This window comes from Buceros rhinoceros, unplaced genomic scaffold (genome assembly GCF_000710305.1).
Source record: "Buceros rhinoceros silvestris isolate BGI_N320 unplaced genomic scaffold, ASM71030v1 scaffold17957, whole genome shotgun sequence".
Classification (NCBI taxonomy): domain Eukaryota; kingdom Metazoa; phylum Chordata; class Aves; order Bucerotiformes; family Bucerotidae; genus Buceros; species Buceros rhinoceros.
In genome coordinates this window covers 65546-78156 of record NW_010420617.1, presented here as the reverse complement: position 1 = coordinate 78156, position 12611 = coordinate 65546, and the positions used below count along the sequence as shown (strand labels likewise).

General features: G+C 42.5%; 1 protein-coding gene across 1 annotated transcript in view; it reads left to right on the top strand.

Moving 5' to 3' along the window:
- The first annotated feature begins 438 nt into the window (after positions 1-438).
- Positions 439-12611, top strand: part of MTA1 (metastasis associated 1) — a 73041-nt gene continuing 60868 nt past the window's right edge. Inside the window, exons 1-3 of the mRNA XM_010139371.1 lie at positions 439-490; positions 6605-6672; positions 9079-9172. Of these exons, the coding sequence (XP_010137673.1) occupies positions 439-490; positions 6605-6672; positions 9079-9172 (214 nt within the window). The remainder of the gene's footprint in view (positions 491-6604; positions 6673-9078; positions 9173-12611) is intronic.

Sequence of the window (12611 nt, the reverse complement as noted above, 5' to 3'; positions counted from 1 at the left end):
GCCCACTCAACGTCTTCTGAACGTGGAAAGCTACGGGATTGAACCTGGAAAGCTATGGGAGCTAGCAGTGAGTCACACTGTAGGAACTCTGAAGTGAAGACTAGTACGTGCCGGGTCGAAATAGGAAATCTTAAAGGGAAGGGTAGGGCTGCAATGGTTCCTTTAAGAGTGTTTTCTGGCTCCATTCTGAGAAGCTGCAAATACATCAGGAGAATTTGGCTGCATGGAGCCATCCCACCCTCCTTGAATGGAGTTTGCGACGTCTGTAGACCTGATGGTGACCTAAAACATTTGAGTGACTGCCAGAGCCTACTGGGTCCTGTGACTGCTAGCTCTTGAGGGTGGCAGCAATCCTTGCTGAGGGCAGCCTTGTTTGTTTTCACCTGACTTGGGACTGTTCTCGCTGTGTGGTTAGGGACAGGGTACTGGCTGTTCTGGATGGACGTGCACACACCGAGTTGGGCTGTCATTGCAAATTTATATCGAGGAAGTTTACTGCAGGCTTTGGGCTGAAGGAAGTGGTGCAGTGGTGTGTTAATCTTGATCCGTTGGTGAAAACCAGGCTTTTTCTGCTGTAGCAGTGAGAACTTGTCACTTAGGTCATTTTTCCCTGTTTTGTTCTGGCTAAGGCTTTTTATTGAGACCAGGCAGCTAACCTCAGGAGCATGTTGTGTGAGCAGTGGATTCTTCTCAGGGGCACGGTGTCTCAGTTAAAGATTTCAGTCAAGGGTTATTTGTTTTGATCTCTATCCTCATGAGCCTTTTGACCTCATCGCTTTGCTCAGAAGGGCAAAGCTAGCTTGATTTAACTGGGGTAGTACCTCAGCCTATCCTCGCCGAGTTTAGTGATGCTTTGCTGTATGGAGTGGGGATTTCTGCAGGAGGTGGTGCTTGCTTTTGCGAGTGCTAAGTGACTGGAGGCATTTCACATGTGGGTGTGCTTGGGTTGCCGCTCTGTTTCCACTCCTTTTTGAAGGAGTTGGGGTGGTAGTGACGTTACCCATAGCGCAGCAAGCTGGGGACAAGGCAGTGCGTATCCTGTGCGTGCAGTAGCCACGCACCCTGCTGTCCAGTCAATACAAATTAAACTTGTGCTGACTGTATATCTTGACATTGATTGTAAATACCTGGCTGGAGTCTACTGCTAGGTGCACTGGACCTCATAAATCTTCTAGCAACAGAAACAACTGTTGTGGTATTGAAAATATTGTGCTGGTGAGGCTTTCCCTGTTGAAACTCTATCCGTTCTGTAACTAAACATTTCATCAGGTGACAGCTGCTGTGAGCATTGCTGGTTTTTGAACAGCCAGAAGGCGATGAAGGCTGAAAGCAGCCTCCTCTTTCATGAGAACGTAGACCAGGAGGGATTGTTATTATCCAAAATGTGAAGTGATTCACAGTTTCAGGACCAAGCTGCTGAATAATTCGAAAACTGGAGCTTTCTGAAAGAAACTGGCCCAAAGTTGAATTGGAAACCCAGAGTGTGAGGCAGCATATATTTCCCAAAAGAGAAGTCATAAAGTAAGCAGGTCATCGTGAGTTTGTGCGCTCTCTTGATGCTTATCTTTAATTCAGGGCAGCAGCTTTGTGGATTGGGCAGCGGAAATATTTGCAACTCTGAAGTTACTTCTTTATCACATGTCTGGAAATGCACAGTGGTAATGAGGGTGGGAGGAGAGGCTTCAGCCTCCCTCCTGTCTGGAGTACATCTGTGAGCTAAGGCAGTAGGCAGTGGGTAAGACTTTCTGGAGGTAAGGTAGGGAGTCCTCAGCACTTGTAAATTGAAAGGCAGTGTAAGTTGGGAAGGATAAAAATACTTTGGGGCATTTTTGCAATTTGATCACCTGAAAGCTCATAAGGTTATTAGGTAGCTCAGACATGTCTAATCTTATAAATATATGACCTCTAGACAATTCTTTCTTTTGCAGTACCCCCTCCTGTTTTTCTTTTCCATGGACTGAAGGATACTTAACAGCCAACATGAAGAGGGCAGAGAAGGAAGCTGTTTTGCAGTAATGTCTTAAAAGTGTATGAGAGCAAAAAAAAAGTTTTTTGCTAATTGAGAGCAATTATTTTACTGCCTTCATGGAAAACTTCCGTCTTCTGTGGTCTGTAGGCTGTCATTCTAGGTTTAGCTGCTGTACTGTTGCAAGTATGCTTGTGTTTGGGTGTTGGTAGCAGTTCAGTACCTGTATAATACAGCACTGCCTTCTACTAGATCGTGTATATTCTCAGCTTCAGAAAAAAAATGTTAGAGAATAGAAAGGCTTTTTGGGTAGATGCAGGTATGTGGGTACTTCTGCTTTATAGTAGTACCAGCGAGAGGAAGAAATAAATCTCAAGTTTGTGTCAGAGGGTGTTGATATGCATGATGGTCCTTACTGTCTGGTGCTATTGCCTCACTTCTCAGTCATTGCTTCAGCCTGATCAAACGGAATTCCATACCCTGCCTGAGTGATGCTGTTAATTACAATTGTGTTGAGGATTCATGGCTGATTAACTCAAGGGCTGTGAGTTTAAGTTGCAAGCTGTTGTGAAGGTGTGGGATTGAGTCTCCAACCTCTGTTCAGGCGGTTGGGTGGTAAGGGGTGAGCTTTGTGTGTTGATGGCAGTTGCTGTCGGTAAGGGCACTGCTTGTGGGGTGCAGAGTGAATAGTCCTTTCTTCAGTCAGGTAAGTAGGAAAGCCAATAAATTAGTGAGGATAGACAGTCTGTTGTGTTTGAAGTGTCTGACTTGTTTTGCTTGCTATCAGGCACTACTTTTCTGTCCCTAGACTTTATTTTTTGTTTCACTGTGCTCTTTCCTTCCTGTTCTGGGTGGCAGCCAAGATGTGTATCTTCCTGTTGCTTTGAGCTTTGTTTTGTCTCTCTCCTCATCCTCTCTTTCAGCCCAGGATGTCTCTCGTTGACAGCCTGACTGTTTGGACCTGTAGAGGGTTTCTGTTACCCTACGTGTGTGCACGTGCAGTTGTAGCTACTGTCCTGAAAGCAAACTGGGAGTAGTATTAGTCGAGTAGGCAGTACGGGAAGGATGTGCTTCCATGGCATGGGAGAGAGCTGGAGATGAAGGGGCAGAACTGCTCAGGGGAGGGGAGGTGTTTTGGAGTGTAGGGGTCAATAGAACGAGGTGCTGTACCCATGTGCAAAAAACCAGCCTCCATAGGTTTTGTGGCTTTGGAAGAATTTTAGAGGAGGGCTCTCGCCTGCGAAAGCATCAGTTTGGAGAGCGGTTTGTTGAACTTAAAATGTCCTTGTTTTGTGTGGAACAGTAACTTGAGCATTTCTCTGTACAGTATAGCAATTTGATTTTAGTTTCAGTATTTAAAATCTATAAAAAATGCAGATTACTCCCTTCTGATTTGCTCACATTACTCTTTATTGATTTGCAGTGCGCTCTGCATTACTTGCAGAGAGGAAGAAACTCTTTTCCAGGTACCTCCGTTAGTCATGTAGCTGCTGGTGAAATGCTTAACATGGTTGTGGCATTAATCTGAAACGTGGATGAGATGTACTGGGCTGTGCGCTTGTGAGGTGATGAAGTCATCAAGGTCTAAGTACGCACCTCTACACCGTGTCGCGTGTGCACTCTTGAAGGATCCTGCGGGACAGCTTGGGGCCTGCCAGCAGTGGGCAGTTGGCTGTTCCATGGGAGCTTTGTTTGCAGCTGCTCATCACAGACTGTGGGTTTGGAGATGTTCTGCTGCCGAGAAAAACAATGTTTTGGGGTTTGGTTATTCATAACTGTGGGATACCACTGTGAGCTATTCTTTGGTAAACCGTTCATCTGTAATAAACTTTCTTTAAATCCGTGCCAGATTTTGCAATCAATAAACTGTAGTTCCATGAAAAATTGAGTTAATGTTCAGGTGTTTGTGATAATACATGCACACGTGCACAGAAGCTGTTAGAAAAATGATGTGAGCAATGAACATTTTTAACAGTCACCTGAAACCTGTGGAATTAAAGACAAGGCTGTATTTTCAAGACCGAGATTGACAATTTCCTTCAGTTTTCATTTTTAACTTTCAGCCAGTGTTCACAAATGAGAGGGGTAAAGGGAAAGAACTTGTTTTCTCTTAAGGTGGGAGAACCTTGAAGTGAGAGTGGCCGGTGAGCTTGGAGGCAGCTGGAAGCTTCCACATCCTCTTCTGCAGCAGCCTTTTAGGGCATGGGTGGTTCTGCTGTGGGAGAAGGGATTTCTCTTCTGATACTCTGCTGATCTGTAAACTGCTTAGTGGCTGTCATTGTTACTTCCGTCAGCAGTTGTTATTGCTGAGGCTGCAAATACCTGATTGGTTTTGTGACTTGTGATAGAGTTGGTCGTAGTGATGTCGAACCCGTTGTTTCCTTTTTGGTGCGCTGCACAGAGCGGGTGCTTGGGAGGGGAAATTTAGGATCTGGTTACTGGGGTGGGTGTTTTAACCACTTCTGGGAACTTTGTTTTTCTACAAAGCAGATGTCCAACCTGAATTCTTTAGGTGAGATGATTCTCCAAGCAAAAGCCTGTGGGAAAGTGACATGTAAGAGGAACTGGCTCTGAATAAAGTTTTGGAGTTGCTCAGATGTGTGTTACTGTACATGGAGATAGCTGATGATCAGTCCAAGAGGTCTGGAGCACAGAAGGCACACAAATAGAATAAAATAGGTGTCGTATGTATGCTTTATTAGCCCTGGTTCCATCGGGTGTATGGTTAGGTGACCCAAGGTGCACAGTTTGAGTGCTGGCATTGCAAGCGTGTCACTCATCACTTCAGACTGTGCTGAGACTTTGATGTCTTTGCATCTCATGGTATACGACTCATTTTTTTTGAAAGACAAAGGCTTGGAAACAATTTTTTTTTTTTGTAACCGCTCGGATTCCTGAACGTGTAACTGCTGTCCTCAGGCAGCCCAGCCCTGGTATGCTTTATTAGCCCTGGTTCCATCGGGTGTATGGTTAGGTGACCCAAGGTGCACAGTTTGAGTGCTGGCATTGCAAGCGTGTCACTCATCACTTCAGACTGTGCTGAGACTTTGATGTCTTTGCATCTCATGGTATACGACTCATTTTTTTTGAAAGACAAAGGCTTGGAAACAATTTTTTTTTTTGTAACCGCTCGGATTCCTGAACGTGTAACTGCTGTCCTCAGGCAGCCCAGCCCTGTTGGAGGGACACGAAGGCGCTTGAGTTCGCAGGTGGTGCAGGCTGCAGGAGCTGCTGGGTCCGTAGCCCGGTGCTCAGTGCTGGGTGTGCTGCTGTGTCTCCCGCAGCAAGTAGCTGGGTCTGCCAGCTCCAGGGAGCCCGACGGCAACGGGGGCTGTAAGCAGGAGTTGGAAAAAATGGACCTTCAGTAGCGTATGGGGCTGTGGGACATGATGGGTGAATGCTCTGGTGTCTCCCTGGCCACCCTGGAGATAAGAGGCGAATTGTTAACTGTCGTGGTGCCACTTTTCAGGAGCCCCTTGGGAATGTTGTCCTTCCTCTAGGCGGGGCAGGAGGTAGCAGAATCTCTGCTACCCGCTGCCCTTTTGAGGAGCATTTCGGGGAGATTGAGGCTAACAGCTTCGGTAGCTGTCGCCATTTACACAAGACTAGCACCGCTGAGCGCCCATTCATCAGCGGAGCATCGTGCTGATGTCTCCATCGCAGATTTCCGGAGTCGTGCCCAGGGGCGATGGGTGTTGTGCTCTGAGCACGAATGAGCTGGGCAATCTAGAGGGAAGTGGTCTTGAAGTTAGCAGATAGTGGTGGAAGGAATTTCTGGGTCTGCAGGCGAGGTCAGTGGGAGGCTGGGGCCGGGAGGTACATTCAGCCCTCTGTTTGCTTCGCTTCGGGGCTTGGGGTTTGGCTTCTGGAGTTTTGGGAGATAAAGGCTGAATGGCTCTTGCGCTTCTGTTTCCTTACCTGTAAAAGGGACTGTTTAAGCTCGGAGCTCAGTAACACCAGATAATTTCTGTGACACTCCCTAATGCTTCTCTGATGTTTTGAAGGCACCGCCTTGGGTGAAGAGTTTATTTTCTTCCTTAAAGTTGTTTATCCTACTCGAAAATACAAGCATTACCGATCTGTTCGGCTTACTGTATGGAGTTTTGTTGAGGGTATTCTAGAATAATAAAGGTGTAAAAGACCAGGAATTAGAGAAAAAGGTGAAGACAGAAGGAAGGAGTGGAGCAGTTTGTGTGTATTCTAAGTAAATTGCCTTAGCTGAGCAAGAGGGGAAGAGGAAGGATCGCCTATTGCAGGTGAGAAGTGACTGGATTTTGATAAGAAGAGGAAGCAAGTAAAGCACACAACAGTGTGATCAAAGCGGAAATAATCTGATCAGAGAGAGAAAAGGAACATCATGTGCTTTGCTGTCTGGACTGACAGTAGAGCTCCATCTTACTTATTCGAAAATGAGTTTATTGCCTTCAGATTGCATTCATATATATATATGAGCCTTACACTGGCATGGATTTTGTGTTTCTGTGCTTAAAATCCTAGTTTTAGTAGGAACATTTGAAATACTGCTTGTGCCAAGAAGTGAATTTGTTATGGTGTTCCTTACTGGTATACAGGTGAGGTTTGGATTCCATTTTTAGCAGTACATATTTTAAAGAGTCTTTTTTTTCTTCTTTTTGTCAGATTATGTCTACTTCGAAAATTCTTCAAGTAACCCATACTTGATACGAAGAATAGAAGAGCTCAATAAGGTAAACAATTTTTCATCAAGCCTTTGAAGTGAATTAAATTTATGATTAGAAATGATTTATGATTAAAATCAAAACAATTCTTTAGCAGTTCTCTGGTCCTTAGAAGGTTAAAAATTCTTCTGATAATTTTCTGGAATGCTTTGAGAACCGCTAGATGGTTCTCCCTTGGTGTGAAAGGACTGTGTGTATCAGTGGTAGGACATTCTCAAGGTGACTATGCCCACCTGTAAGGCCAGGAGGGTTTTGCAGTTCAGTTCTCAGTCAGGATGTGAAGATAATTTAACACTTTGCCTAGGGAATGGAGAGCTTTGTAATTTGCTCTTTCTTGGGGGAGATTCTGGCTTAACAGGAGGGTTTGGAGCTGTTATCTACTTCCTCAGACTTTGTCTTTGCTGGTTGTCCTTTGGGCCAGCGTATTATTTCACTGCCAAATTGCCCTTTCTTTGGACCTAAAACTGAAGCACAAGGGCTTGTATGTGGGAAGCCAGCTGAAGTCCGTGATGCTGAAATTTTACCTGCTTGAGGAGGGAAGACTGTTCTGAAGCCAGTAGCTATATCCTAAACAAGTCACTTTCTCAAGCTGAGTATCAGCATGTCCACTGCAGCCCATGCAGAAGAAACGCAACATCGCTGGTTGGGATTTGAGTTTAGGTTAACTGACTAAAATCAGGTCTTTTTCTTCAGCCACCAGTGATGGAAAAGCAAAGCACGTCTTTCTAAAAGAGTAACTTGGAAGAGAAAATTTATCAGTATAATGACAAATGAATCTGAAGGCTAGGACATCCTTGTAACCCCTTCTTTTTAGTGGAGGTCTTTTGCTGAAATACTTTTTTCCACTAATGAAACAAGAGCGAGTTCTTAAAATCGCCCAGTAGATCTGTAGCACTGAAGTATTGGGAGCTGCATTCCATCAGTTACAGGGGGCAGATTTGTTGATGGCTTTGAAGAGAAGTGTTGGTTTCCCCTGGTTTCCCTCTTCATTCTTAACCCCTCCCTCACCCCCACACCCCTCGGCTTTGAAAAAAAGAACCTTCACCTGGATCTCTCATCTTGGTGCAACTCTTGCTTGAGCTGCATTTTCTCTGACTTGTTCTTTGAAATGGTCCTGTGTGTGTGGCCTTTTTTGAGTGTAAATGAAGGCAGAGCAGTTAAATGGAATAGGTAATTCCACACTGTAGCTGCCTGTGTTTTAACAAGAGGGCTCCTGCCTTTGTGTCTTAGCTCCTCAACATTTGAAAGTTCTGAATTATGTAACAGAAAAGGGCAGAAATTCTGCAGACTGTCCCAAATATTGGTAGGCTGCATGTACGTATTGTCTGATTCTCTTTTTTTGTTAGGAAAACTTTGTTAGGAAAACCGGCATTATAACAGATGACACTTTTCCTCCCTTCACATCTCAGCAACAAGCATTTATAGAAGTTTTTATTTTGCTTCCTTGTGGACAGGTTGCTGGTCCACTACCATTTTTTGAGACTTCCCAGAGGGGAATTTGTTTCTTAAGTCTTCTGGTTTCTTAAACAGTGTGCTATCGTTATGGTTTTCAAGGGCTCTTCGCTAACAGGACACAACTCTTTGAAGTTAGATTTCATTATTTGTTGATTTATTTTAGAGACAGTAGATTGGCTGGGGCTGTTACAAACCAGTGAGTGTATCTCCCTTAGAGGTTTTCACAGTTTGGCAGGTGCCATTTTAAAAGTGATTGATCACCTATCTCATTTTAAGAGTTTTTTTTTTAAAAGCCCCAATCCTTTCAAAAAAGCGGGTACATTTTTGTGCGTTGTCACTGGTGCAGAGTTTGTTGCCTGGTGAAGCTTCTTTGGTTCTCCTTTTGGAATGATTTTTTTTTTTGCGTGTATTGGTCATTGTTGATCTCACCAGTGCTGTCAGAGGAAGAAAACTTTATGTGTTTTTTTTTTTTTTTTTTTTGTGACAGCAGTAATGGCTGGATTTTTTCTTGCTTTCCTACAGAGTTTGGAGAACAGCCGAAAGTTGAATTCTGTTATTTTATTTCATGGTTATTTTTATTAGGATTTTTAAAATGCTTTTGAATTCTACTAAATGTAGGCATCACCTGAAAAATAGCCAAGTGGCTTGTTCATGTGTGGTAACTGCAGGTAAGTGCGTTTTTTCGCTACCTGATAGACTTCTGACTGCTGAAAGTAGTGATCCTGCAGAAACAGCTAGGAGGGAAGGGCCAGATTTCTGTTTCCCTACTCTGGAATGGATCACACTGGAAGTTTTGCTCTTAAAGAGGGACAAGAGAGGAAATTTAAGCAGCTGGAGGGTGCTAGAAGGTGATGCTATGTAACTCTTGTGCAACATTCCAAATTACTTATGAACTTTCTAGCTCAGTGCGTACAGTTTGCGTCTTGATTTCTGCTCAATTTGTTTTCTTCTCCGTTTCAGACTGCCAATGGAAATGTGGAAGCAAAGGTGGTTTGTTTCTACAGAAGAAGAGACATATCAAGTACCCTTATTGTATTGGCAGACAAACATGCAAGTAAGCTTGTTGGTGTTCAGATTGCTTCCACACAATTGCCAAACTTGCATAGAACTCTGATATTGCAGTTACAAGTATCACTATTATTATTCTTAAATGTAATTTTTCTGTACTCATCTTCAGCAATTTGCAGTACTTGTTTGGATGACTTCTTGCTCTTGTCTCCACCACCACCCCCCTTTCCCCCCTCCTTTCTTTCCTTAAACCTTTTAAAACCTCATTTGGTGTATGATTATGGTGGGGACAGGAGAGAAGTTTTCAGTTAGGGCTGAATAAAGACATCTTGCTCCACAGAAGTGGATTTCTTCAGTTTGAGGATGAGAGGAAGCTTTCTCCCTGTCTGATGTATTACTTGTCATTAATGATTTGGTTTGGTTAGTAGATTAAAGAAACCCCTCAAAGTTTTTTTTATGAGTAAATGAAACAGACTAATCATAGGAGACCGACTTGAAACATGGCCAGCTTGAAACTTGACATGCAGGAATTCTCTTTAAACTTCAGTAATATTAAAAATAATAATTTTTTGTAGTGACATGACTTTGGTCTGAACATGCTCAATAAATATACTTTAAAAGCATTGAATTTTAGGACATCCTATGACTATTTTGAATATTTCAAGTCCCTTTGATAGAAAAAAAAGCCTATGCTGACAGGAGACTTGCAAACTGTTTTTTTGAGTACTGCAGTTACTTTCCAGTTTAAAAAAAAAATCTCGAAATTAAACTATCATAAAATTCATACCTTATATCAGTCTCCCTTGCAAGTATGCATTGCATAACTAATTTCTTGATTTTTACTGTTTTATAGAATGTTGTGTTAACCTATGCTGGCATTTTCTCTTCTCCCAAGGAGCTCAGAGGCATGTGAGATATTTAGCTGAGTAGAGATGGAAGTTTACTTCTGAATAAAAATGCAGCGTTAGAATTTTCCTTCAATTATAGCAACAGTTTTTAAATGCTAAAAAGTGCATAGACAAAATAGTCATTTGTCAGTACAGATTAGATATTTACCTGTATAAATTTGTGAGGCAAGGTACTGCAAAAATAAAATGCAGATGGTTTAAAAAAAAAAAACAAACCCCACACAAAAGAGCTGAGAAGCTGCTGTAGATGCTGAACTCGAAAGGAGGTGAGCATGGTGCACTAGCTGGCTCTGGAGGGGAATATCCATCTCCAGGGGAGAAATAGTGCAACATACTGCATGACAGCGGGCGCTTTACCTGTGGTGCTTCCAGCCTGTTTGACTCCATTCTCGTTGCCAGTGATGATTAGATTTAGGTTCATTACACCTTCCTCTGGCAGTTCAAGCAACCCTCTTGTCCCATCCTTGCAAGGTGATGGGCACAGGACAGCCAAAACTGACTGTTACCAAAGCAGAGGTGATGGAAGGGAGAAAAAGACTAAGCAGGTGGAGTTACCAAACTGCTTTTGACTTGTAAACAACGGAGTATGTGAGATGTAGCTCTTCCAATTGCTTAACATATAGCAACAGGCATGGGCAGTCATGTCAGCCTTTGTAGTTCAAGGATACCACTTAGGCGCCAAGCATCATTGTCTTCTACTGTGCTTCTGTACCTGTGGATGGGCTGTGACGTGTGTGTAATACAGCTCTACACAGCTGTGATGCATGGGGACGGATCAAATCAGATAGCTAGTTCTCACGATGAATGTAATGTCAGTGCTAGTGCCATCGGGAAAATATGCAGCAAAACTAGCCCCTTATTGGATAAGTTGAATATTTTCTGTTGTGGATTCGAGTCCAAATAAGTCCCTCCTTTGTAACTGTACCTTGGAAAAAAAGTCATGCGGCACTGAGATGCGAGTTGGCTGTGTTGCAGAATTGTGGTAGCAGGCAAAGCATTTTTGATATCTCCTCAGTGCAGCAGTGCTCATTTTATCTGAGAATGCTGAAGCTTAACTGGAGCTTCACCGTAAACAACCTGACTATTGATTCCTTCATCTGTGTCTCACTTCACTTGATTTAGTAGAGAAACTGCGTAGGGATGATTCAAAGAAATGCATGTCTCAGGCTGAAAATGAAAAATATCCGTACCCGTATAAATGCTCTTTGGACGTGCAAAGGCTGATTTCTTTTTGCGATAAGAAGTTTAAGATTTTTTTTCTTGCAAACAAATAATTCGTTGTTCATATTCACATGTGTTTGAAAGAGAGGAAAATTCTTCTATAGCACAATCCTATTAATAGAGCCACCAGAGACAACTGGGGCTGTCTCTTAGTATAAATTTCATTAGTAACTAACATTTTTTTCCAGTGCGTTTCTTTCTGGTGCAGAATAAAATTGTTACTAAATGGCTTCTATTTATTTAGATAGATGTGCCATTGTGTGGCTTCCGTTCTTCTTAAAGAGGGACAAGAGAGGAAAATTAAGCTTTTGGACAGCGGCTAGTTCTTTACTCTGAAAATAATAGTATCTACATCCTGCACGATATAAAGAAATTAAATTTCGTGGATGTTAATGATTCTAGCAGAGATACTCAAGACTGTCAGTGACTTTGAGTTCATTTCCATACAGTCTCCTGTTGCCTCATTTTGATGCATTTGCAGTAGATGTACGTATCTGCATCGCTGATCTTTTAACTGCCTTTGTTCAGCTGATTAATGGAGCTTTCTGACTGCAGACATTTCTGGATTCACACAGTCTTCTGTTCAAGATGCCTTTATCTTAGACCTACTGTTGAGATCAGTGCAGCAAGAGAGCCAAGTAATGGCAAGATATGGCCAGAACATGAATGGAAAAAGTGTGTGTATATATATATATTGTAATATTTTTTCGCTTCCGATAAAGGAAGGAAAAAGATGTGAGTGACTGCATGTTGCAAATTAAAAAAAAAAAAAAAAAGCCTGTGCTTTAGCTTGTATAATCCATCAGGTTTCTGAAACAGACAAGTCTTGAGATATGTTGTCTTTTCTCATAACCCTTTATACAGAGAAATGAGTTGGAAACACCTTATTCTGCGGTTGGTGACTGTAAATTAGTACCTGATGTACGCAGCCTGACTCTTGGATTTGATCTGTGATCTTACTGTTTTTATCACAGGATACAAAGCTCGTCTGAGCTGTCCTTAAATCTTTCAGCCTTATAATGGCTTCCATGCATTGTTAGCACTTTTTATTCATAAGCTTCTTTAATTACCTCACAAATTATTCTAGGGAATTTCTCCACCTGCTCCTGCAATGAACCTGCTGCACAAGTAGGAGAGTATTTAATCTTCTTGCCCTCAGACTTTGTAGTGGTTTAAGATAGATACTATATGCAAACAAGATTGCAGGCAGAACTTGATGGAAGAGAAGTGAGAAAGGCAGTTTGCTCCTCATCTACTGCTGGATGCTGTGCCTATGTATTTTCTATATATATAGATAGTTTCTGTATAATGTCTTACATAGTTTCTTATATAATTAAGTATTTCCAACAGCAGGAA